This window comes from Cinclus cinclus, chromosome 15 (assembly GCF_963662255.1).
Source record: "Cinclus cinclus chromosome 15, bCinCin1.1, whole genome shotgun sequence".
Taxonomy (NCBI): Eukaryota; Metazoa; Chordata; class Aves; order Passeriformes; family Cinclidae; genus Cinclus; species Cinclus cinclus.
In genome coordinates, this window is record NC_085060.1 from 2,781,352 (window position 1) to 2,806,175 (window position 24,824).

Consider the following 24,824-nt stretch of genomic DNA (forward strand, 5'->3'; position numbering starts at 1 on the left):
GAAGGGAACACATCCCCCTGTGTGTGAAAAATTAATACCAGTCAGTCATAGAAGAAAATGTTTTCAATGCATAGGCCCCTTAGCACATAGTTTTTCAATAGTAATTTTATGTAGCCAAAGCAAACAATAAGGATCAACCCTGACAGAATTCAAGAGTGCTCAGCTTATTATTTAGAAATGGCAGCATTGTGCATGCTGTGGCAATGTGATTTTAAAAATTAGAGCGATATCGAAACTCCTCTATCTGACCTTAAAATGGAAATGTTAGTACTGAGTTTTAGTCTGACAAAATGTAAGTAGCAAAATACAGATGATCCATTAAGAATGAGCCATTTTTTCCTTCTAGAATTGTGAGCATCCTGCAGCTGAACAGGACAGAAAGCAGAATAGAAAAGCTTTTTTTTTCAGTAGCATGAGGAATTGCCACTTATTATAGCAGGCTAATGACAAGTTTCTCCTGAAATGTCATGGAAAGCAAGTGATGGGATTCATGTGGATTTCTGCAACATCCCCTGAATACCAAAACTTTTATCCACACAAATCCAAAGCTCCGCTGGCTTAACTGGACAGAGACAGAGGTCTGTGAAATGAGGTTGATACATACAGATGAAATTCAGCGCCAGTGTCTCTAGTTCAGTGATCCATTTCAAAGTAGGCCTGTTCCATTTTTCCTTATCTCTGTGCCAGCTCTCCTCCTGTAGCTAGAGTTGTGTGTGCTGCAGGGTTTGCAAGTTGGAGGAGAGCATGTGTGGGGGAAAAAAGATGCAGTGCCAGTTTCAGCTTTATTTACAAGGTTTGTTGCAAGACCAGATTTTGTCAGTGTGTTTTAAACTAGCACTGGCTTGGTGCAGGGTTCTATGAACAAACTCAGATGAACTTTCCTGGCTGGAGTTCAGTTTCTTCTGGAGACTGCAGGAGGTGTTTGCTGGTAGAGGGCTGCAGGACTGGACTTCCCTTTCAGCTGTTTCAATGTCTGCCATGCAGGGATGGTGAGGAACATTTATTTCATGTGTAGTGATAGGATGAGCTGGGCCAAAATTGGTTATTTTGTCAAATCACAAAGCTGTTACAGGAGGGGTTTCTGAACACAAGCTCCTGATGCTATTTCCACAGCAGTATCAATATACATTCATTAATTGTCCTTGCTGGACCCTTTCTCAGAAGGTCCTTTGGGAACCCCACGCCTAATTGCTTTCACAAAAAGCACCTGATAAAGCAGATTAGCACAGCTTTGTCCTCATCAGCTACTTAGATGTTCTAAAACATGTAGAAACCCTGCTTTTTGTTCCAGTAGTAACAAAAAATTCACACCTCATAAGAAAGTTTCTGGCTGTGAAATTTTATGAGGTGGTATCGCTGCACTTCTTATATATTAGGTTTAGTATAATCTATTAATTAAATGTACAGAGGGTTCAGTTTGCCTACAGAAGCCTGTGTGGGGACAGCTTCTTGGCTCGTGTGTGGCAGCCTGTTTGTCTCTGCTGCACTCTGGGCAGAGGTGCAGGAGCAGCATCCTCTGACTGCTCCGTATTAAATGTTCATGCACCTGAACCTGGGCTCTGGGAGATCCTGTTGGTTCTATTTTCCTGCTGCCTGCCTCTGAGCAGGTATTTTTTTGCCTCTCTGCCCAAGCCTGGTGTCTCTGGCTGCCGGGCATGGAGAGCTGTTCCTATTTGTGTCTGCTCACGTCAGCTCGGTTAATTGTTGTCTTTGCATCTCAAAAGCAGCTGAGCAGCATCATCCAGCATAATCCATTTCACGGGTGTGTATCTTCAGCCTTATCACCGTGCCACAATCCTGACAGCTCTTCCAGGCTGCCTCATCCCAGCCTCTTGTGGAGTTACAGATGCTGGATCTTCTTAGGAGAGACACCCAGAACAAGGCAGAAACCCAGGCTGGACCTGCCAAGGTTCACTCACCACTGAGAGCAGAGCTCCAGACCCGGCTCTGAGAGCTGCCCGAGGGGAAGAGCTCGGCTTTTCCACCTGTACCATGACCTTTTCAGGGAGCAGAAGTTCAAAACCTTTCAAGCACAAGCAGTGACCTTTGCTGTGCCCCCCGTGTAAGAGAAGCGGGTTCTCACTGATGATGTGAGAGGGAAGCAGGTGAAGGGCTCGGGCGGCACAGAGGCTCAGATCCTGTTATTAAGCGAATTTTTATGAGTCATTTTTCTGCAAACCCTTGCTAGACTGCTGTTGACAATGGCAGGGGTAGGTGACAGTCACTATAACAACCTGCACTGCAGCCGGGGCTGGCACCGAAACAAATTGCACTAATTTTTACATCTGGAGAGCTGGGAGCAGGAACCACCTCGTTCCAGAGGCTGCTGCACAGCACAGGAGAGATCAGCAGGGATGTGCTCGAGTAGATGTGGTTCTTTTTAGGTTTATCTCCGTGAAAAACGAGGTTCACTTTCCCGGTAAATTTTAAAAGGTTCAATAAAAGACAGTAAGAGACAAATAATAAAGTGAAAGAATATAAGGCCAGCTGCTTGGCCTCCAGCCAAGAGCACACCCTAACTCAGAAAACACTTCTTTAAATGCATCAACCTGTTGAATATTCATAGACCTTTATACATTATTCAAAATCATCCCCCCAAACCTGTAAATCAACTTTTTTTGTTGTGCCATCCCTGATCAATAAATTCCTTCCCTGGAGTTCTGGTTATCTTCATCGACATAGGATAATCCAAGAATGTGAAGAATTTCCTGGTTATCTTTTTACCGTTCTCTGAGTTAGTTCCATGAACAGAAGCTTTTTATTGTCACCATGTTGCAGTCCAAGAAAAATATATTTATCACACTACTATTTCTAAGTTTTGTTAATAGCAGAACTAAAAGAAGCTATGTTCATACAGCTTCATACAGTTCATAAAGTTTTCCAACATTATGCATGTAGCATTCATTTTAATATTTGCAAAAAGCCAACAATACAATATGCACTTAGAACAATCTCCAGGTGAGGTTTGTGGGCTATTTTAAGATCTTAGCATTTCTCCTTAAATCCGTGCTGCCCAGTCCAGACAACTTAGAGCTGTGGTTTTGGGTACTGAGCTGCGAGGCTGCTGGTGAAGCTGGGGAGGATAGGCAGCTATCCTTACAGGCAGGATAGTGCTAATAAACTTACGGATGTTTTGAAAGATGCTGTTGGCTATGGGAGATTTCGGGGTCAGTGAGAAAGTCATCATGGTGCAACCATGGTGAGAGCATAGAGATGTTCTGATGTGCTTCACTCCCAGCAGAGAGCAAAGCCCAGGCTTGGACGACCCATGCTGCTCTTCAGTAACCAAAGAGCTTTCCTAATTTTGTGATTTTTCAGGTTAACTTGTAATTTCCAAGTGTTACATAATTTACTCCAATTACTCCTCGATGGTTTTTATAAACCATAGCTCTCTTTGTAAAGTCACACTGCTGGTCACTTAAACCATAGCATAGCTTGTTTTTTTCCCCAAACTCATGCCAGGTGTTTGGAAATCAAGCAACTTATCCATGAATATTAAGAGGAACAACAAAACAAACTGGTATTCGTGGAACCTGGAGGATGTGCAAGTGTCCCTTTCCCTGCAGAGGTTTATAGTCAGCATTTTCCAGGAAATAGAAGTGAGCTTAATCTCGTGCTGTGATAGTTACTGTTTGATTTTGTGGGCAGTGCAGAGGCTGGTGTTGTACTGCACAGTGGCAGAGGAGTAACGGGGGTGTACGTGGCAATCCATCCTAAGTGATGAGTGCCATGTCATTGAAATAAGACAACAAACCACTGGAAAACCATCAGAAAGTGTAGGAGTAGGTTCGAAATAGCAAAAATTAACACCTGCAGATGCAGTATTGACTTTGGCCTAGGCTTTTCTCTTTGGGGGTGGAAATCTTGAAATGCAAAGTTTTTGTCTGTGCATGGGACAGGTTCAGTACATGCAGTGACAAAACAAGGCAGTGGGCACACAGCAAAAACAGGGGTCCTATGGGGTTGAAATTAACAGGGAGCTTTAAATTATTGGGTTTTTTATTAATTCAGAACTACTGTACGAGCAAGGAAATGTATTTATGAAGCTTGTTGAATGAATTCTCCTTCTCTGTAAAATCTTCTGTCTCTCAACCTATTTGATCTTTGAGTTTTGCAGGTATCAGATGCTATCAGATGCTCTTTTTTTACTATACAGCAATCAATACAGTGGGTTATGTTTTCAGCCGAGCTGGATACTGCACCTAACCTTCACCAGAAAAGAGCAGGAAATTCATGTCCGAAAACTCCCATTTCCCCCTGTATTTGATTCACCCTCCATTTACCTGTAATAGCTGCATTTCCTGACACTTTGAAACCTGTTGAAATCAGTACAGATTTTCCAGATGAGGTGTTCAGGGGCCCATTTTTTTTTCGAGCTGCTTGGGTGAATTGTGCTGGAGTGGTGGCAGCACCCCCCTGAAGGTGCATCACAGCTCTCAGATCTCAGCTCTCAGATCTCTCCTGCTCCTCTGCCCTCCTGCCAGGGCTGTGCTTGCAGCACACCAGACACGGTCTGTGCTGCCTGCTGAGCCCTCCTTCCTTCTTTAAGGAGCTGTAATCAGTCATCTGAATTACTCCACGTTCATAAGCACCTCCACTGGTGGCTGTTTTCTTCACAACAATCAGAGCTGACATCAGCTGTTTACATAAGGAGGGTACGAGCATCTCTCTGGTATCTGGCAAACTTTGCAATTCTCTCTCCTGGCAGATGGCTCCAAATTAAGCTGGTTCACAGATGGGACTACAAATGCAATTCCTCAATAATGAGAATAAAAAAAAAAAAAAAAAAAAGAGAAAGGGATTTTGGGATTCATGGCTGTGATTTGGTTTGTTCTGATGGCCTTCTGAATCTGTGTGATCCATATGTATTCCAAAAAGAGGAGTTTGCAGGTACAGCCTCTGGAAGATTATGGTTGCGAAGAGGAAACTGTAGAGAATAAAAGGCAAGTTTTCAGTTCTTAGTTGCTAATCATTAGATTGGTAGAAGATTGCTGCACCGGATAGCGTTAGTGGTCCTATAATTTGACCTCAAAAATCCTCTCTTTGGTGAGCTGATGAGTAAAAATCCACCTTAATCTTTGTTCAGATCCCACAGATCAACAGCACAGAGACAGCCTTTTGTGAAACTGAAATGTTGTATTAAACCATTTGATTCTTGCCCAAATCCAGTCACTTTCTTGAGACAGTGTGATTTAGCTTAATTTCCCTATTCATATAGGGTTTCTGTCCAGTGTGCAGAAATCAGTGTTAAGTTTAACCCTTACCACTGACAGCCCTTGATTTTAGACTTGCTGGTACAAGCTCATTGCCAGCCCTGTGCTGCCACTGATGGGACTGTTTAAATCAGAAGAAACAGTTCAGCTGTCGAAAAATCTCACAATATAAAATCTAGATTATGCAGGCAATTGGAAAGAGGAGAGGTTTAGGAGCAGGCATCTGTATCAAGGAACTGATGGTGGCAATTCTGAGTTGTGGCTGTGGAGCAGTGTAACACAGAGGGGACCAGGCTGATGGGTGTGACTCAAACCAGTCATTTCCATGTTCATAGGAGGGGTCCAAAGTGAAAAGGAAAGCTGAACCTGGTTAGAAACACTCCTGAGCAAGTGGAGGTTCTGAAGAATAGAACCAGTTAAGAAAAATATGGCCACAAGTTCTCAGTGTGGAAATATTTGAAAGGCACAATAAGGAAGAAGGATCATGTCTGAAAACAGAGAAGCAGCTTCAAAGCCTAATGGCTCCATTAGCACCCAAGCTTTTCATTATTTTTATTGATGCAGTAATAATTCACAGTTATAGTTAACATGCCTTTGACACTGGCGGCTGCCTTCAAAATGAATTCCATCTAATTAAACTAAACAACAGAGAAATCAAAGATCACTTCAGCTAATGATTACATTTAACTGTGAAATTCTTTCCTCCCTCCCCATTGCCTAAGTCCCCAAAGAATCTTAAATCTAGGTGAAAAAGAACATGAGTGAAACATCTCCTGGACTCAGTAAGTAGCATCAAGATTAAGGCAGTGACAGATACCAGATTTCTGACAGTGGTAATAAGGCACTGGGTCAACATAAAGTCTGTTATTATTTCCTGAATGCTGGTGGGGGTCAAATCAAGAACTGCATCACAGCCTGCACAAACATGCCATGCTTGTAATTGAACATGTAGGCAGGTGAGAAGTCAGGAATTTTCCAAGAGAATTGTCTTTAGTGATCTGTAAGAGTGTTCTTAGCACTTGCCTGCTCTGGGCACACTGTACAGGGAATTTTCAGTCAGATGTGATGGGTTCTCAGGATTCAGCTGGGTGGATGAACTGTTGTAGGCGAAAAAATCCTGTTTGTGCTGCCACACGAGTAAACTTCTGGGCTCTCTGTAGATCTGTTGATCGAGGAGTTTAGTTTCAAAAAAGCATATTATCTACCCAGCATCCATGAGTGCCTACTGTACCCACCTCCCTGTGCTCCTGAGCCCCAATTACAGCATCCCCTGGCATCACCCAACATGTGTTTGCCTCTAGCTTGTCTGAAGCCCCAAACCCAGAAGTTTGACATGGCTGTTCATACGCCCTGATACAGATTTATGGGAGAATCTTCTGGTGCAATAGTTATAACACATTTTTTCTAAGGGAAGCTACTCTCTGTGGGAAAAGTGAATGTAACAAATTACAGGCTCCTCCAAAACAAAGCTCTGGGATCTGTAAAGATCTGTGAAGAACTGCAGGGCAGTTAGCAGGAGTCCCTCCTTACCTGGCTGCTCAGTAGAGCTGTGCTGGGTTGGCAAAGTCACATTTATGGCTTGTTTATCCCGGTATGTGCAGTATTTTGCTATCCCATGGCAAAATACTGCCAGGTGGGGCAGCACTTTGGTGGCATATAGTGGTGGTGGAATATCAGAAGGGCAGCAGTATTTCTTGTCTCTGAATTGCTGCAGTGAGGAAATGCTGTGATCCAAGGTCTTTGCTCTGTCATTGCCTTGGGAGGATGCTGGAAAACTGCTTGAGAGGCTCAGGGCCATGAGAATTGTTGGTACTTGGTTCATGGCAGTGAGAGAGGGCTGGTGTGCTCCAAGTCCTCTTCAGGCAGGAGATGATGAGGCAGGGCCAGGCTTGCAGCAGCAGGGGCACAGCATTGCCTAGAGGCTTTCAACTTCCTAGCATTGGGAATGTCAGAGGAGGTCACTGCCTGAGTGGGAATAAAGGAAGATCACAACCACACAGATTAATTTTTTGGGAATAAAGGAAGATCACAACCACACAGATTATTTTTTTCCCCCTCATGCAAGCCCCTGTCGCCTGTCTAGGTTGTCATTTCTTTGCTGTTGCAAACTCTGGGGTCTTTTCAGAAGGCACAGCCTCTTCTTGGTTGGTAAAACAACAGTGCCAAAAGCACAGCTTAGTAGTCAAAATGGGGAATAATGAACCTGCTTGAGCATCAGGATGTGTTTTGTGCACCATCAGGCAGTGCTGGGATAGCGCCAGATGCAGTAACTCTTCTCCCTGACACTGTCTCAGAATCCAATCTGATATAATATTTTTTTTTTCTGAAGGAATGTGATTGAATATGAACACAACCCAAGGAAAAAGCCCTCCCTCTTCAAGCCCTGTTAGCAACATATTACCTCACCTAAACTTAATGAAACATCTCTCTTCCGCACAAGGTGATGAATTACAGGAAGAAGGGATGTTTTATGTACAAAGATTATATAAAAGGCTGTAGATAGCATGATTATTAACCTATATTAGCACACCTTGTCCTTATTACCACTAAGAATAGATAATACAGAGACCAAGAAAAATGAATCATAAACCTGGACAGCTCTCCCTCCCAGAATAAAGCCTGAAAAATATTAGAAAAATAGTAGTCATAATAAAATAAAATTACCTTGAAGACAGAGCCTGAAAATTTCTAGATAACCGTGGGCTGTCTTTGTTTCAGTTGTGTTTGGGGTCAGGGGAAAGCTTATCCATAAAATGAAAAAATACCTCAGATGAAGCAACATTCCAAAGTCCTTGGAGTAGTTAAGAAATTTATAGGACTGGATTAAGCAAGCTCTTTAATAAAATTTGTTTCAAGGCTTAAAAACAGCATTAGAAATAAGGAATGAACCCTAATAACTTTTACTCAGAACAGCTGCTCCTATCGCAAAGTAACTCTTGAAATGGTGATGAAGAAAGGTGAAAACAGTATTTTGTGTTTCCACATGAGGTGATGAAACCCCAGCCACCAGGAATATGCCAACTAGTCTGCCTATCCAGTCTTGAGGAGATAATTCAGTTCATTCCCATGTCAGTATTTCTGGACTTAAACCTGTGCTGGTGTCACAGTCTCAGGGAAAAGCTCCAGCAAGCAGCCAGGGAATCTTTGCATTTTGGGAAGATCCATAATATTGCATTTTTGGTGGACTTGGGCCACTTCAACAACTTCATCATCGTCTGGATTTGTGTCAGTCCTGAACTTCTGTGCTGTGTTCGTTCTACCTGGAGAAGTGTCCCCATTCAGTGAGCCCCAGGCTGTGCAGGTGTGTGATGGAGCCAAGGTTCCCTGGAGATAACATCACATAATATATGATAAATCAGGACTACAGCAGGCTTGTAAAACTTTCCTGCACAGAGGAGAAGGCACAGGCAGGAGAGGCTGCAGCTCCTCGTGGCACAGCACCACTCTGGATAGGGGTAGGCACTCTCCAGCCCATCCATCTCCCTGCTGGATTCAGTGGCTCTGAAGTGCATCAAGGCACGGGAATTCAGGGCAAAGTGAGCTCAGGCTGCACTCCAGCTCAGTCCCAGAGGTTCAAACACGAGGTAAGTCTTTGGAAGCATCCCTCTGTGACTCGCAGAACCAGCCACAGTGACTGCACTCTTTCTTCATGTCATCATCAAGTGCCTCATCTCATCTCCTCCACTGGCAGGGAAAGGAGAGGGCTCAGGAGGGAGGCACAGAGACACACACAGAGCTCTGACTGCAGGAACTTGCCACTGGCCATTAAAATGCATATTTGCAAACTCCTTTCCTCCCTACAGCTCTTCTCTGAATCCCTCTTTTTTTTTTTTTTTTTTTAATCCCCAGCAGAAGTTATTATGTAGCATCAGCCACAAATAATGACATCTTTTGACAATCTCTCTGGCTGTGCTGCATTTCCTAAACACCAGCCTGAGCACAAGGTATGATGCAGTTCTGCTGCTGTCAAGTGCACTTGGTTTCAGTTCAGGTCTGAGAAAGAATCCCTTGGGTTTACCTCCATTTTTAAACACATGGATATGAAGCCAAATTAAAACTGGAAGAATCTAGAGCAGGTCTATCCGTGTTTTACTTTTGTTTACTGGTTATAGAGAAGGATATTTGGTTATACAGATATCACAGATGTACTTTTTCTCATTCTTTCACTAGCAATGCATTACATGAATTAACAGTTATTGGCAATTCTATGATTCTATAGCACGCTTTTTAAAAAAATTCAAATGTACCTATTTTAGTGTTAATGTGTACCATCTGGTAATCTTGTATCAGCATTTGGCTTGCTACAAGGCACTAAAGGGTACTAATTTTCACGGTTTTGCAGTATCAGTCTGAGGAGCAGAGATTTTATTTGGCTTTACAGGCATATTTGTAAGTCACCGAGAAGATTTTAGACCAGAGGGAGCCTTTTCTTCAGCTGGATATTCTGGGACAGATGTATTGGAATCAGTGGAACACTTCAGTAACAGCAGAGTTTGCCCATAAATACATCTACAACGTGTGCCTTATGCCAAAGTTACAAAGATCATGAATAACCAGTACAAAAGCCCTTAAACTACATTAATTTTTTAGATAGCAGTTTGTGTTGCCCATTATATTTCCAAATTACATCATTTCAGTCGATGAATTGCTCTTGAGAGAAAAAAAACCAAACTCCCTATTAATATAAATACTGGTATCCCTCTGATACCAGACATCTCCCAAGGCATCTCTGGTTAAGATGCTGAGTTAGTGAAGCCCACACCACTGTATCACCTAAAATAAATGCTAAAATTTGCACAGCCATGTACCATTTTCCTAGGGTTCCACATAAGGTTGCTTCCAGTGCCTAAAGGGAGCTTACAAGAAGGCTGTATTATATTTGTAGCTTTCCAGTGAGGCTTGCACAAGTTTGTGTTGGCAATCAGAAAATCTTCTGTAACACACAGCTGAGTCAAAAAGTTACACAAGCTGAAAATAATGCAGATTAATGTATTTACAGTTAGTCATGGTTATACTTACTATTTGTTGCATGGATCTAGGGGTGATGATGGTTCATGAAATGCAGATGGTTTGAAAACAGGGCAATTCCAAATGTTACAGGTTAAAGCATTATGAGTTATTTACAGACAAAATATTATTATCCGTAAAAGGCAAAAGGAGCATTTTCGTTTGTCTGTTAGTTTGGCTGAGGTGAATGTTTTTGAGCTGAGTCTCCTTAGTTTTCTCATTTATTGCAGTGTGGTCCACATTGCTGAGCAGTCTTGGAGCACTTGAACTGGGTTGCTTTTACACAACACTAAAGCAGAGGAGCTGCTCCTGGAACAGATACCAAACTAGATTAAATTCAAATTAAAACTCCTAAAAGACCTTAAGCAAAGCCACCAGATCTTCAGTGTCAGTTTTTTTCTTTTTTTTTCCCCTTTTGTAGTTTAATTCCTCTTACACTGTACTCATGACTAACAGCAGAGATTCCTGCTCTCTTTCTATGCAGAGCTCTTTTCCAGCAGTGCACTATTTTGCTGGAAAATTTATTTTTCCATTCAGAGGAGAGCTTAGCTGTACTGAACAGCACTTTTATGTGAGCTAATCCTTCTCCTTTAATGAATTAAGCTTGTTTCTTCACCCTCCTTTTCAAATAAAGGGGATTTTTCACTCGCTGCAGCATCTCTCAGAGCAGCAGTGGTACAGGGGTAAGCAGGCCACCTTATGAGGCTTAAATCTAGGTAGATGATAACAAGCATTCAGTCACTTGTTGTTAATGGTAGAATTAATTTCTCAAATGAAAAGAACCAAGATGAAATGCAGAAGAGGTGTTTGCTCCTGTAGGTAGTGGCAGTAAGGTTCTGAAGGACTCAGGTTAACAGCTGGAGTCAGGTGATGAGGTTAATGGAAAAGAATTTTGTTTTTCAGGTCACTTAATGAAAGTAACCTTGGAAGAGCTCAGCAGAGCCCTTGGGGTGTAGTAAATTATCCCTCTTCTGCTTCCATCACTGCAAGTTAACCCAAGACACAGGAGAAGCTGATCTAAACATGAGCTCAGCTGGGCAGAGCATCACAGGAGGAACATCAGTGCTCTTGTAATCTCTGCTGCCCCTCCAGTGAGGGAGCACAGCCCTTGTCCAAAGGCTTTAAAACAGACAGTTTAGGATGCAGGTTATCAAAAAACACCATGTGAAAGGACAACAAAATTATTTTTCACAAGACAGGCAATTTTGGGCCAATTTGTGGCCTCTGGGTGAGGCAGACACAGAAAAGAGGCTGCAGCAGCCCCTGGTCACACTGTCCCTGTGCTGGGTTGTGCTGGTTTTGCTTTGCTGCTCAGAAATAACTGCAGCTCTTGAGACTGGAGGCCTTGAACTGATCTGCTCCTCGGGAGGCTCCGTGTCTCTGCACCACCATTTCCCTCTTTATCCCTTAACTGCAAGTACTGTGAGTGAGCTGCCCAGGAAAACACACCTTCCCCAGCACTGCTGGAGTCCTCATGGCTCCAGAGCTCTGTTCTGGGGCTGAGGGCTTGTGATACGAGCCAGAATAAAGATCAGAGATCACTTCATTCGATCCCAAACCTTGGGAAAGCCATTTTGAGTGCACCAGATCCATATTTAGAAAGCCTCTGGAGCAGACAGGTTTTAGCACTGTCCCCACCTGTAGCATCACTACCTTCTCGTCAAGTACCCATTTCATATTCCAAGCAACATGAATTCCTCATCTGTGTAAAGCTGAAAATCCTTTTTGCAGCCCTGGGTAGAATAACTACCATATAGAAAAACAAGATTAAACTTGACAGTAATAGAAGTGATAGAGGAGGAAAAGCGTTCTTCCTTTGAGGCACAGGCTCTGAACACAGTAGCCAGTCACTGATTGAAAAAGGGCAGGAAGAAAGAGGAATGCAGTTATACTCAAGCATCAGGTCTTAAAAAAATAAAAAAGCTTCTAAGAAAGACAAAAAAGAAAAACCCACGCTTCTCTCTTGACATTTAACAAACTACCTAAACGAGGTAAGCAAAGGGAAGGAGGAGAGTGCAAGACCTTACACAGAGTGCTGCTTTCAGCCATTTGTTACTGGATATCTTAAAACACATTTATCCAACCCTGCTCAGAGCCACCAAGCCCCTCCATGACCCACAGCAAATCCTCAGGACTGTTTTCTCTCCTTCCCCCCTCTTTGGGGACCATGCTGCTTGGCAAAGCCTCTCCACACCTGCGTGTCTGCAGGTTGCCAGGGATTTAACTCCTCATGTGCCACATCCAGGGGAGCAGATTTATCCCCCAAAATGCCTGCAGGCACCCAGTGAGCCGTGCTCCAGTGACTGACCCTGCACCTCGGCATGGTGAGCACCTTTGGGAGCGTGCTGTGTGCCATGGACACTCCCTGTCACACTGTTACGTGTAAGGATTTATTGATCAGCTTTGGCTCTTTAGTGCTCTGGACTCCCAGGAAACTGAGATTCCGAGGCTGGAGGTCTCATCACCAGCCTTAGGTGTATCCTACAGAAGGATTTCTTACCCTGTGCTCCTCCATCACTGCTTTACTTTTGGGTTTAGGCAGACTGAGGAATGTTTCCTGCCATTAGGACTCCAGGGCAGCAGTTTCTCCAAGACGTTTTTGATATTTGCAAAGGGAAGCAGACCCACTGTTCCCCCAGCCCAGCCGTGCCCCCTGGAGCAGTGGGATGTGCCAGGGCAGGAGTGGTGGGCAGGGGCAGAACAGAGCATTTGAGTAGTGATTAACACAACAAAGAGAGCTGCCTGCCTGCAAATGGAAACACACTGGGTGCTTGCGATGGAACAGCATTCCCATCTAATTTTACACTCTGCATATAGTAATAAGACACAACAGGGTGTGCATTAAGCTCATCTTTTGAGAAGTGCAGCAGTAGCTGGATAATGCACACCCTGGAGTGGCTTATTTGTAGTGGACTATGGCTCATTAATTTTACATTTAATTTTTTTCAAATCTGTTTTTTAAAAAACCCACAAGTCTATTCTGAGGGCAGTTATGTAATGTATCCTTACACTGAAAAATATTTTCAAATAAAAACAGTAGGCAAAAGTGAAGAGGAGTTTTGATCAACTGCAGACCAGGGTTTGGTGTGTGCAGGACCTGACACAAGCAGGTTTTTGGCCTGCTGATGCAGATATATAGTGCAAATAATGGTACTTATGGAAATCTATTCAGTGTTGACTCTTTCCTGGACTTTTCTTCCTTTTTGTGTAAAAAAACCTGAACCTTTTTTCTTCCATTTTTTACTTCTTCTTTTTTCCCCCATCTGATGTATGAGCCAATACCCATTTTAGACCAGATTCATACATAAAGCATTTGGATGGGGATGGTACTGACTTTTACACCAGACTGGGAACGGAGTGGTCAGGAGGCAGATTTTCAGGATTTAGGGGAAATTGGTTTTGCCGGAATAGCAGTGTGTGGATGAGCCTGCCTACAACAGCATTTAAAGCACAGAGGGTGTCATAAAACCCCTGTTTTGTTATGACATCACTCCAAAAGTATGAAGGAGTGTTGGAACCCTGGAGCCTGGGAGTTTTGAGCTTTCTGTGCTTTCTGACACTGGCCCCCTGGAGAACACTGCTTTTGACTTTAGGCCTTGGGGAAGGCTTCCAAATTTGAGTGATGGAGTTAAAGTCAGGGGTGTGTAGTTAAAATAGAAGTGTGTGATTTCACATGGTGAAGGGTTTGGAATTTGGAGCTTTTAGAATATAGTAATAGGTCTGGGACAAGATGGAAGTTCTTGGGCGTTGTCTCTTTCTCTCTCCCTCCTTCTTCATGCTTTCAGGTAGTAGTTTCTGGTTGGACAGTTAGTGCTGCACTGTGTGTCACAGGTGTTTGGTTATTAGGTCAAAAGTATAAATAATATAAGTGTTAGCTCTTTATTGGACTGTTTAGCTTTAAGAGACCCTGTAACTAGCTAGGCACATCTCCCTTTTGCTCACTTTTAGCTGGTAGGTAAAAGTGTTGCAGAACTCTCTGTACTTTAGATAAGATTTAATAAACAGCCAAGTCCGAACACAAGAAAATTTGTCTCCTTCAGGTTTTTTAATCCTAACTCTGAGTAAAGGCAGAAGAAAATAAAGACAAGCCCCTAATTAAGTGGTGCAACTAACCCATTACAAAGGAGGGACTTCTGAATTCTGCTTCTCCACACAAGATATGACTTTCCCCCCCTGTGGTTTATCCCTCCATGCAGGTTCCAACGTTGATGATGGACACCCAGTTTTCGGAGTTCACTCCGGACATCACCCCGATCATGCTGGCCGCTCACACCAACAACTACGAGATCATCAAACTGCTCGTCCAAAGGCGGGTGACGATCCCACGCCCGCACCAGATCAGGTGCAACTGTGTGGAATGTGTCTCCAGCTCCGAGGTGGACAGCCTGAGGCATTCCAGGTCGAGGCTGAACATCTACAAAGCCTTAGCCAGTCCTTCATTGATTGCCTTATCGAGCGAGGATCCCATCCTGACCGCCTTCCGGCTGGGCTGGGAGCTGAAGGAGCTGAGCAAGGTGGAAAATGAGTTCAAGGCTGAATATGAGGAGCTCTCACAGCAGTGCAAGCGTTTTGCTAAGGACCTTTTGGATCAAGCACGGAGTTCCCGGGAGCTGGAGATCATTCTCAACCACAGGGATGATCAAAGCGAAGAGCTGGATCCCCAAAAGTGTCACGATTTGGCAAAGCTGAAGGTAGCAATAAAGTATCACCAGAAAGAGGTAAGAGTCTCCTAAATGGGAAAGTATTGGGTAAAACAATTAATTTCTCCAGTTGCTGTGGGTTTATTCAGTGCTGGCTCTCAGGTGGGACTTTTGGATGTGCCGCATGGATTAGTCACAAGCCAAGAGGCTCAGGGACCTCAGTGACACTGTGAATCTGATGACAATTGAGGGGACAACAGGACTGGGACTTGCTGCAGTGTGCTGTGCCTTGTACAGCACCAGTAATTTCTGTCTCAAAGCTACTTGAATCCCATCTCATTGTAACCCATGCCCCTGCAAAGAACAGCCTTCAGACATTTCCGGGTCTGCTTTCTTGGAAAGCTTTTCCCAGTGGCTGCTTCTGTACAGGAACCCAAAGCTGGAAGGGGTTGCCTGGCTCCTGAAGACTGGCTCCCTCGTGGAGTGCAGGAAATAATAGAGCACACAATTCACTTTCTGCAGCCACCAAGCACTTCCAAGCACCCATTCAGCACTAATTTGGAAAGGCCAGAGATGTGACAGCAGCTAAAGAGAGCAGGAAAGGTTGGGAGCACTCCCAGAGTCCCAGGTCTCCAAGTTGCTAGTCTTATAGAAACACTCATGTGGTGCAGATATTTCTTCACACCTGTGACGCCTCTTGATCCTCGGTCCTCAACCCATCTCTGTTTTAGGAACTGAGAAGCAATTCCCAGAAATTCAATCTCCTGCCCTTAGTTCCAGAGAGGGAAGCCATACTTCAGGTAAAGGGCACAGAGCCTTTCAGAAGCCCTGCAAATCCACAGATTTGTGAGTTGATTCAATAAAGGCCACGAAGCCCAGGAGAATGCTGACAACAGTTTCATTAGTTGGCTCTGGATTTCCTTTCTCTTTCCAAATCCAGGCAGAATTTAGGAGATGATCTATTGCTGTTGGCCGGCGATGTTCCAGGTTATCTGAAGGAGGAATTTAGTGGCTTGGTTGAGGAACTGAATTTCAATGTGCATTACATTCTTCTGTGTCTGGAGGGTCACCTGAGTGGCAGAAGATCCTGTCACATTCCCCTTTTCACTGTCTTCCCCACATCCAGCACTGACCCAGCGTGGTGTGACCCATTTCAGCTCCCTGAAGGGCTGCACGTGTCATCCGAGGTACAAACAGCCAAGAGGTGAAAGATGCACATTTCCTTTCATCCCTTTGGGCTGTTGTGCCCCACTGGTGCCAGCCCCTCCATGCAATAAGCTGGAGCCAAAGCCTCAAAATTCCTGGGATCCAGCACTTGGCAACTTTCTGTTCTCGCTGGGCTGCTGGAAGAGAATGTCAGCTCACTGGTGTCATGTCAGGTTGTGTTTTTTGTTCTGTGGCAGGGTTGGGTAACACCACAAGTGCTTTAGGGACATGGGCAAGTAGAGAAGAGTGACTCTGGAGAGGGTCAACCCAGGTAATCAGGTCAATGTTCATCGAATCTAAGAAGGAGCAGAGATTCTAATTCTATTTTTCCACTGTCCTGGCAGGCCCAGACTCTGCAGCCACAAGCTCCAGGTTACCCCAGCACTGCTGTGTGCAGGTCACTGCTGGTCCCCCTGTGTCACTGGTGTCTGTGGATGCTCTAATCTCGTGTTCACACTCAGAAACTGCAAATCTGAAGCAGATCACTGTGTTTAAAATGTGGTGCTGAACAGTCCCGAAGCTTTTTTATTTTAAATTTTTTATTGGTTGCCTGCTTTCTTGACAGTTTTTATATATTTTTTTTAGGCGTATTTGACTGAATTCCAAGCATATGGACAAATTCCATGTTTTGTGACATATTCATGACAGTTCCAGCCTAAAAATGATAGCAAATATGCTTTGTGTTGCCAGCTAAAGTCAGTACTGTTTTCAGGTGGAATACTGGTGGGCAGGGGCAGAATGAATGAGGCTGGGAAAGCAGTTCCTGAACCCTATCCTCCCACCTGGTTATTCACAAAATACCTGAAGCATTCTGCAGGGTGGCTGGGGTTTTCCTTTCATAATAATTAGGCTATCTTATCATGGTAATTAGCACAACACAAAACATCAAGCAAGATACAAACATCCTTGCCAGCTTCTGAAAAAAAAACCAAGTAGGAACCTTTGCCAGGGAGACACTGAGAAATGTTTTTTAATCCTGAGTGAAGAGTATCAGACTGAGGGGATTTTTATGGGGACAGAAAGGAAAATAGAAGCGAGTTTGGTTTTCATCAAAGACAGTTTTGCAGAGAAAAACTGCAGACTTTTAAAAGTAGATCATCTTGTTCTGCTGAAGCTTTTTATGTCTTAACGTTAAATGGGATTGGATTGGATGGAGAAGCTTTTTACACCTTAACATTGACAAAGATAAAAAAGTCAAATCTCTGGTAGCCTAAGAGAAGAATTCAGCGTGGACTTTGGTTATTTTCTGGGGTGTCAATTGTTACTGCAGTTGTTACTCCTTTATATTCAGCACAAAGAATGTGTAATTTCATATTGATTTCAGACAAATTTCCTGCATCTTTTTTCTTTTTGAGCGGAATAAACCTGAAAATTTCTCTCAAAATATGAAATTATTGCCTTTCAGCTTAATCAGGCAAATAAGGTCAACTTCAAGATTCTTTTCAGAGAAGCTGTTAAGGGGAGATGGTGAAGAGATTATGGGGTTTGTCTTTATAAAGGCTAGAAAAATTTCACATTATGTTTTGGTGTTGGATTTTTCCCCCCAAAAAAAACCCTTGGGAGGTACAAGTTTTGATTACTCCCAAACATGACCCATGCTAAATGTTTTATAAACTGAGAAACGTGTTGCTCATGAGGAAGAAGACCATTCTTCTTTGGAGGAGGGCCAAAGCAATGAAGAATACATTTGTTGCTTTTCTTGTTTGTTTTTAATAAGCCCATAAATCCTAGAAGGTAAATTACTGTTTACACAGAAGGGGGACAAAAAAATCGACTACACAGGAAAGATTAAAATGTGCCCCAAGGTAGCTTTGTAGTATATTTTATGGCAGTAAATAGTAAAAACATGCTGTGCAATGTTCTCAAGCTGCCTCTCTCTTCTCATGTGAAGGGTAGAATGGTCGTGTCCTCAGTTTCAGCTTACTGTGATCATTTTCCTAGAAGATGGGAAGGACTTAATAGTTGTGATACCTCATTGCATGGCAGTCACAAAATCTGAGGAAGAAACGAGGACAGCACTAAACATGGTGGAATACGATGAGTTGGACCCAGCATGGACACAACCGTTCTCTTAGTCCACTGTTGACGAAATTATTTTCCAAGGATCACAGTAATTAAGGTCTAAGAGACCTTTTCATAAACCCTCTGTAGTGGGTGACATGTCTTCATATTATTAGTTCTTTTATTCATGACTACTTTTGGAAGGAGAAAGGGTGCTGAGGGCCTAAGAGGAAAAAGCGCAGCTCAGCTGTTGAAGATCAGTCTTCACTGTGCTCTCCTGGCACCAAATTAGCTCTGCATTTGTTAATTTGTTTGCATTTCTAAGAAAAGATAGGGAAAAGTCATCTCTTAGGATCTTGCCAGTCTCGTGAAGCACAGTTGTGTATAAAGGGCAAGTGGCTGGGTTAGGGAATCAGAGCAGAGGCAGCATGCAAAGAGAATTTTGATGTCCTTTAAGATTTTTTTTATGTTGCCAATAATGTAAAACAACCATAGTGTAGCAGTAAGTCAGGTCTAAAAGGGCAGATTTCTGCTCGTATTTAACATTCTGCTGAGCCTCAAGAACAGCAGTACACATTCAGCTTATTGCTGCTTTCCTGCTCTCCATCACAGGTCATTCACATCTCCAAAATGAAGTGAAACATCACAGTAGTGGAGGTTTAAACGTGCTTTCCTGGTGCTGGCAAATAGCTGGGCAGGTTTAGTTTATGTGTGAGAAATCTACACAATGCAAGGCACTCAGAAAAAACCCCAAAATGTTATTTTAGTTATGGCTCTATTGCTTAGCGCTTCCACAGAATTAGATCTGAGGAGTGCAGAGAGAAGTTCCTTATCAGAACCCTTAACCTCCATCTCTCTTCCTTACTGTGCTCTAATCAAATGGCAGGAAAGGACAGAAGCAGAATTGTTTGCTTTCTAGTTTAAACACCATGCTCTTTGCTGTTTTGCTCTTCAGGATGAAGCTTCAACAGCTTCAGTCCTTTTTTTATTTTTTTTCCAAGACATTTACATAGACAAGCACCTCCTGAGATGCAGTTCTGAAGCAAATGAATAATCATTCCTGCCATGCCGCATATTTTTCCGCTGTGTCTTGACTCATGTCAACTGTGTGGCTGCAGTCAGAAGCACAGCATCCCTCTCCAGGGAACATGCATAAACCTGGGAAATTTCTGAGGGCACTTCACTTAGGGTATAAAAAGAGCTTATAAAAATATCAGAGATGCATGAAAAATGAAGTGCAAGGTCTGTGAAAATCAAAGCTCTTCGCCTGCACCTTGTTTACCCGTTTTGAAAGCCATTCAGGTGTCTTGATGGATGGCCACAGATTTTTCTTTGCTCACAGGCAAAGCTCAGTTATTCTCCTGTGGGTTTGTCTGTTTTCTTGCCATCCTGCCTGGAGGAATAATGATACAGGGCTGAATATTTGTATTGTGCTCTTTAAAGGCACAATGCAAGGTCTTGCTTGAACCTGCACAGCTCAGAAGAGTTATAAAGAGGCTTTTACTTCCAGATTTCTAGAAGGAAATCAGGTCATGAAAAGATCTTTATTAGGACTAGGTGAGGGAAGCAGAGATGCTCCTTGTGGAAGTTTTTCTTGGTTTCTAGTGATCTGGAGCACCGGTATTTCTTAGAGTGCTCCGTGGTGAGGATGGCATGGTCTGTCATGTGCCACAAACCTGAACGTAAATTTAGGGATTTCAAAAGCACTGAGTGTCCAAATGTGACCTTTCCTTTCCCAACAGCCATCCTTTCATTTGTTCATTGCTGTCTGCAGCAATGTTCCCATCTGCTGTGTGAGCAGTGGCCTGTGCTAAATGAAGCTGTTTTCTCTCAAACTCCATCCCAGCAGCACTTGACCACCTTAGAAAATCTTCTGCGCACGTGGCGCTGAGCTGTTATCAGCAGCCTCAGAGGCAGAATTTGGTGTGTCAGGTGGGGAGATTTGTCTATATTTGCACCCTTAAAAGAGCCATCCCTGCTGATCACCGGTGGTGCATGACTCAGAGCCCCTCCTCTACGGGCTTGTGCAGTTGCCAGATCTCTTTGTTCAGTTTGGGAAATTGTCACAGAAATTCAACCTGTACAGCTGCATCATCGTGTTATAAAAAGTAGGACAAGTGGCACTTAAATCTTAACTCCTCTCCGAACTTGGAAGAAGAAATAATATTCAGAGGGCTGATGGCTCAGTGGTTTGACAAAGTGGACTGGAATGTTTATTTGAGGGAACAGCATTATTTGGTACATCGTTCACGTAATGCCAAAATGTTCTCACTTGATGAAGGTTAGGCACATATTGCAGCTGTCACGGAACAGAAATGCAGAACGTTGTCTTTTGACAGCAAAATCATCTCTGACTAATCTTGTCATGCACCAATATGAAAAAAGCACCCTAAGACTGTTATGTAGGTCAAGGACAAGGACTTGCATTGAGTTACAGTGATGTGCAGTGGGCAGAAAATGCCAGGATCATTCTTTAAGTCATTTTTGGTGTCTTGTGCCTCTTCCTTAATGATCTCCTGGACAAAGATGGGAAACATGTTGAAAGCTAAACAGGGTGCCACTGTTTTAACAGCGTTCAAGAGTGATTTAGTGAGTTTGACAGTTCTCTTAACTTCATGTATCCTATCAGCCAGCCGAAGAGGAGGCTTGGGAAACCAAAGCCTAAGTACAGGATATGATCGATGGGCTTTCTACAGACAACAGGAACTGGAGAGGAGAAGTGATGCCTTGTGTGTTGTTACAGCCAAGTGTTCAGTGTTCCCACATCTGAAGGGCTGAAGTGTATTTAGAGTCAGCTTTATGTCAGTGGAGAAGAGTAAATCATGTTATTTCATAGTTTGAATGACACTCTGAAATAATAAACTCTGGAGGAAAACTGTGGGCATGGATTCTCTCGTTTGGGTGTAGAAGTGATCACTGTTATTTACTTGACTTCTGGGAATTTCAGCTGCACTCCTGTGGCTTAGAGAAGCAAGTTGTGAAGCTCCATTCAGGAAAGAACTGAGGTTGCACAGTCCTCTAGCCTCATGTGTAGATCAGGTGCATCACCATCTCCATGAGTTGACTGAGAACAGTCACCACCTCACAGGTGGCTCCAGGAGAAGTGAGATGAAGAGATGGGTTTGTCATGGCACCCTCCGAACTGAGCTCTTGTGCAGACTGACATTTAAAAGCAGTGACTGCAGTTTTTGTTCTAATTCTCTCCAAACCCCAGCTGGCTGAGTCAACTTCCCTCAGCAAAGCTATGTTCTGCCAGGGTGATACAACCCAGGAGCAGGGATAGCCTTTGGAGATTCCCAAGGAGGTGAGAAGTATTTGTAGTGTGCTAGTCTGCTCTTTTGTGGATATTGGAGTAAATTTACTCATTCAGAAGAAGGTAAGGTAGAAAGGTAAATAAATCCAAAATTACAGTTTCAGCATAAATGTGTCTCAGGTCAGAAAGGAAGCAAAGGAAAACTAATTTGGGGACTTTTTATTAACACTAATCGGGTAAAGTGGATATATATTTAAAAATACCCATAAATGGCTTTTAAAATTTTCATGTTTGCTTTACTTATCACTTATTTAATGTAAATGTTAGTAATCCACTAGAGAGAATGAGCCCAGCCTTTTACTTAAAAGTCAATCCCTTCCCCAGTTCTGCTAAAGCCCCTGAGAGCTCCCAGTATTAACTTCCAAAATCTGTAACTCCTGAAGTGCTGCCTGAAAAAGCACTCAGGAAATGCTGATAGATTTGTCTCTAAACAGTTTTTAGTGTTTTTCCAGTGCTTCTGTGTCCGATATCCCCTGTCCAGCTCTTGGGACCCAGGAATGTGTTGGGAATTAACTCTCTGTGGGGTGTATTGCTCATATTCAGCACTCCAGCACTCTGCCTTTGGAAAACCCAGCCCAGACCTCCTGCATCTTTGTGAGAGAACTGTATCCTGAGATGTTTGCTGTTTGATACTTCCCTCAGGAATTTATTTACCAACTGTAGTCTGCTGTCTGCTTGAATAAATACTGAAAAGTTGTGGTCCTGTTGGGCTCTTGCTCAGGGTCTGGCCCAGGGGAACCTGTTCTGCTGGGGTGTCTGCTCCAGGAGCACTGTTCAGCACCTTGCCTTGATTCTGTGCAGAATTTAATGCACCTAAATCCTGCTGACACAGGCCATAAATACAAACCCACAGCTAAACACAAATTTAAGCACTCTGGGTAGAGATGGATTTAATTTCAAGCTTAAAGACTTTATAATTGCTTCTTCCGTGGGTAGGTATCCAGGATTTGCAAGCATTTGTCTTTGTCCTAGGATATGTGGGACCTTTTAATTTAAATATTTAAGTCAATCCAACTTGAAGGTGTTAAACCCATGAATTTTGATGGAACAGTGGCAGGATTTTAGAGGTTATTCACTCTTTCTTTTTGTCAGCATTCACCTCACTGCTGAATTCCCAATTGCTGCCACTTAAGCTGAGTTCATGTCTGCTACCACCAGAGAGATCTGTTATGAATAGGAGACCTTTAGTTAAGATTCATGTGTCATCATAATTTAAAATATTTTAAGAACGGATTAAACTGAACTCCTGCCTAATTTGAGGCCATATGTTCATCTGTGGAGGATCTGGAGTTTGTTTTATTCTCCAGCTGAGGGTTTGAGCAGTTTGGGTAGCACCTGGCTTTCCTGAAGGGCTGGTTCAGCTCAGCCGTGTGCTCTCCTTCATGGCAGGAATGCTGCCATTTGGATTTTCATCTGCTGCTACTCGCAGCTATTTTTGATTCTTTTTTTTTTTTTTTTTGAATATTTGATACCCTGTTTTTGATAGGATATTCTTCCTGCAAAAAAATTATTATGTCTTGGAAGTGTCTGATGAGGAATGTTGAGTTGTGTAGTTCCTTCCCCCCCATCATTACACAGGCCCCCCCCTCCTCCAACTACTTTGTCTCATTTCTCCTTATTTTTTTTTTCCTCTTGCAGAAAGTACTTAATTAACAGGATGAACAGCCATTAGGTGTTTACCCTCTGCAGCTCACACTTCGGCAGCAGAATGTAAATAACTTTGCAGTCATTAACAAGGTTGAACTTTAAAAAGAAATGTGCTACAAAAGAGGGTTTTCTTATTCATCTCACTGTTTGCAACACTGCAAACTTGAGGATGCTGGCGTTTCTTCTCCAGATTATGTGGTCTCACAGGACTCACTGGCTCCCTGCTGCAGGCATCAAATTAGGCCACACAGAGTTTCTCTCTCCTGTCTTGGGCTAATTTAGAAATTAGGCTCTTTGACTATGCTGGAACTTCCCTTATGAGCAACCAGCCTGATGCAACCACCACATTTCCATTCTTCCTCAGAAGATCCTGTTCTTGGTGAAAACGGAGGCAGAGGGGTTGGTGTGGCCCTGGAATCGTGTGGTGCTGCTTGAGTGGAGAATGGCAGCGGCATTTCTCCTTTTCACGGGAGACAGGGATTCACAGGAGATGTGCATTCTTCACAGACCTCTCTGAGATGTGCTGCTGCATCAGACACGGCACACAGGCTGCAAAATCTAGCTCTGTTCCTGAGAAAAATCTGCCTTTCCAAAGCCTAATTAGCTTTAATTGCAGAGGGCAGCACCATACAGAATTACCCAGCAGCCTTGCAGGTTTGAGATGCTCTGGGCTGCAGTGATGTTGGTGAGGTCTGACCTACTGAAGGGGGTGTCAGGTGGGAGCTAAAGGTAATTTCATGGCTCCCATGCCGTGTTTGGCTCTCACTGGTGACCTCCCTGGGAGTTGCTGGAGCTGACTGATACAGGAACTCGATCCTGCTTATTAAGACAGAGCTCTGCAGTTCCAAATTAGTGGTTATTCATCTATGAAGAGCGTTCGCCCTCACCATCCACAGCAAGAGCACAGACAAGAACTGCAACAAACTCCAAACAAGAGGCTGTTGGCAGCAGTCACGATAATCAGAATAAAGGCAGAGGGATGCTGTGCTCAGCCCCTGTGATGTCTATCAGGGAGCTATTTCAGTTGCTCCCTGAGGCATTCACATCTCAACCCATCTGTGTCTGATCCTAAATTACTTATGACTGCGAGAGATCAGGGATTTCCCCATAGATGAGGGGAGGGGGGTGGAACATAATTTCTGTGTTTGACAGCATGCAGAAAGCATTTAATTCCCGAGAAATGGAATTTAGGTGACTTAAAAATATCAGTAAAGATTAGTTATTAAGGGAAAAGACAGTCCATAGAGCAGCTGCTTTTTTCCCCTTAAAAATATCCCCCTTGGTATAGGATTAGGTGGCAATGAGCATGATGAACATTGAAAATGAAATTCTCTAATAGCACAATCCACCTGCAAGCCAAATGTTACACAAAGACCCTGGCAAGGCTGAGAGAAGAAAAAGAGAACGTAAAAGACTTTGTACTGCAGTAATCTCTAGAGTGCTTCCCAGCTATGACTGGAGTTGCTGATCTCATTTCTTGGAAAGGCAAAGATATTTATCCCCAATTTCTAAAGGGGAAGACTGAGCACCTTGCTCAGAGCTATCACAGGGGTGTTGTGCTCACAAGCAGGGACTCTTGAGTTGCATCTTGTCTCCCTGTGAACTGTGTCTTCAGCTAGGGACAGGTTCTGCTCAACAGGTAATAGACAAGGAGATGTTTTTTGGGATTAGCTCCTCCAGAAATGCTTCTGCAGGTGGGGACCACCCTGGACAATGTTCTGTACAACCACAGGCTTCTGTGGTGATTTAACCCCAGCCATCAGCTCAGCCCCAGGAGCCACCCGCCCACTCCTGCCC

At 43.5% G+C, this 24,824-nt stretch overlaps 1 protein-coding gene across 1 annotated transcript in view; it reads left to right on the plus strand.

Moving 5' to 3' along the window:
- TRPC5 (transient receptor potential cation channel subfamily C member 5) overlaps positions 1-24,824 on the plus strand; it is a 62,092-nt gene that overhangs the window by 1,163 nt on the left and 36,105 nt on the right. The window contains exon 2 of the mRNA XM_062502630.1: positions 14,417-14,938. Coding sequence (XP_062358614.1) covers positions 14,417-14,938 — 522 coding nt within the window. The remainder of the gene's footprint in view (positions 1-14,416; positions 14,939-24,824) is intronic.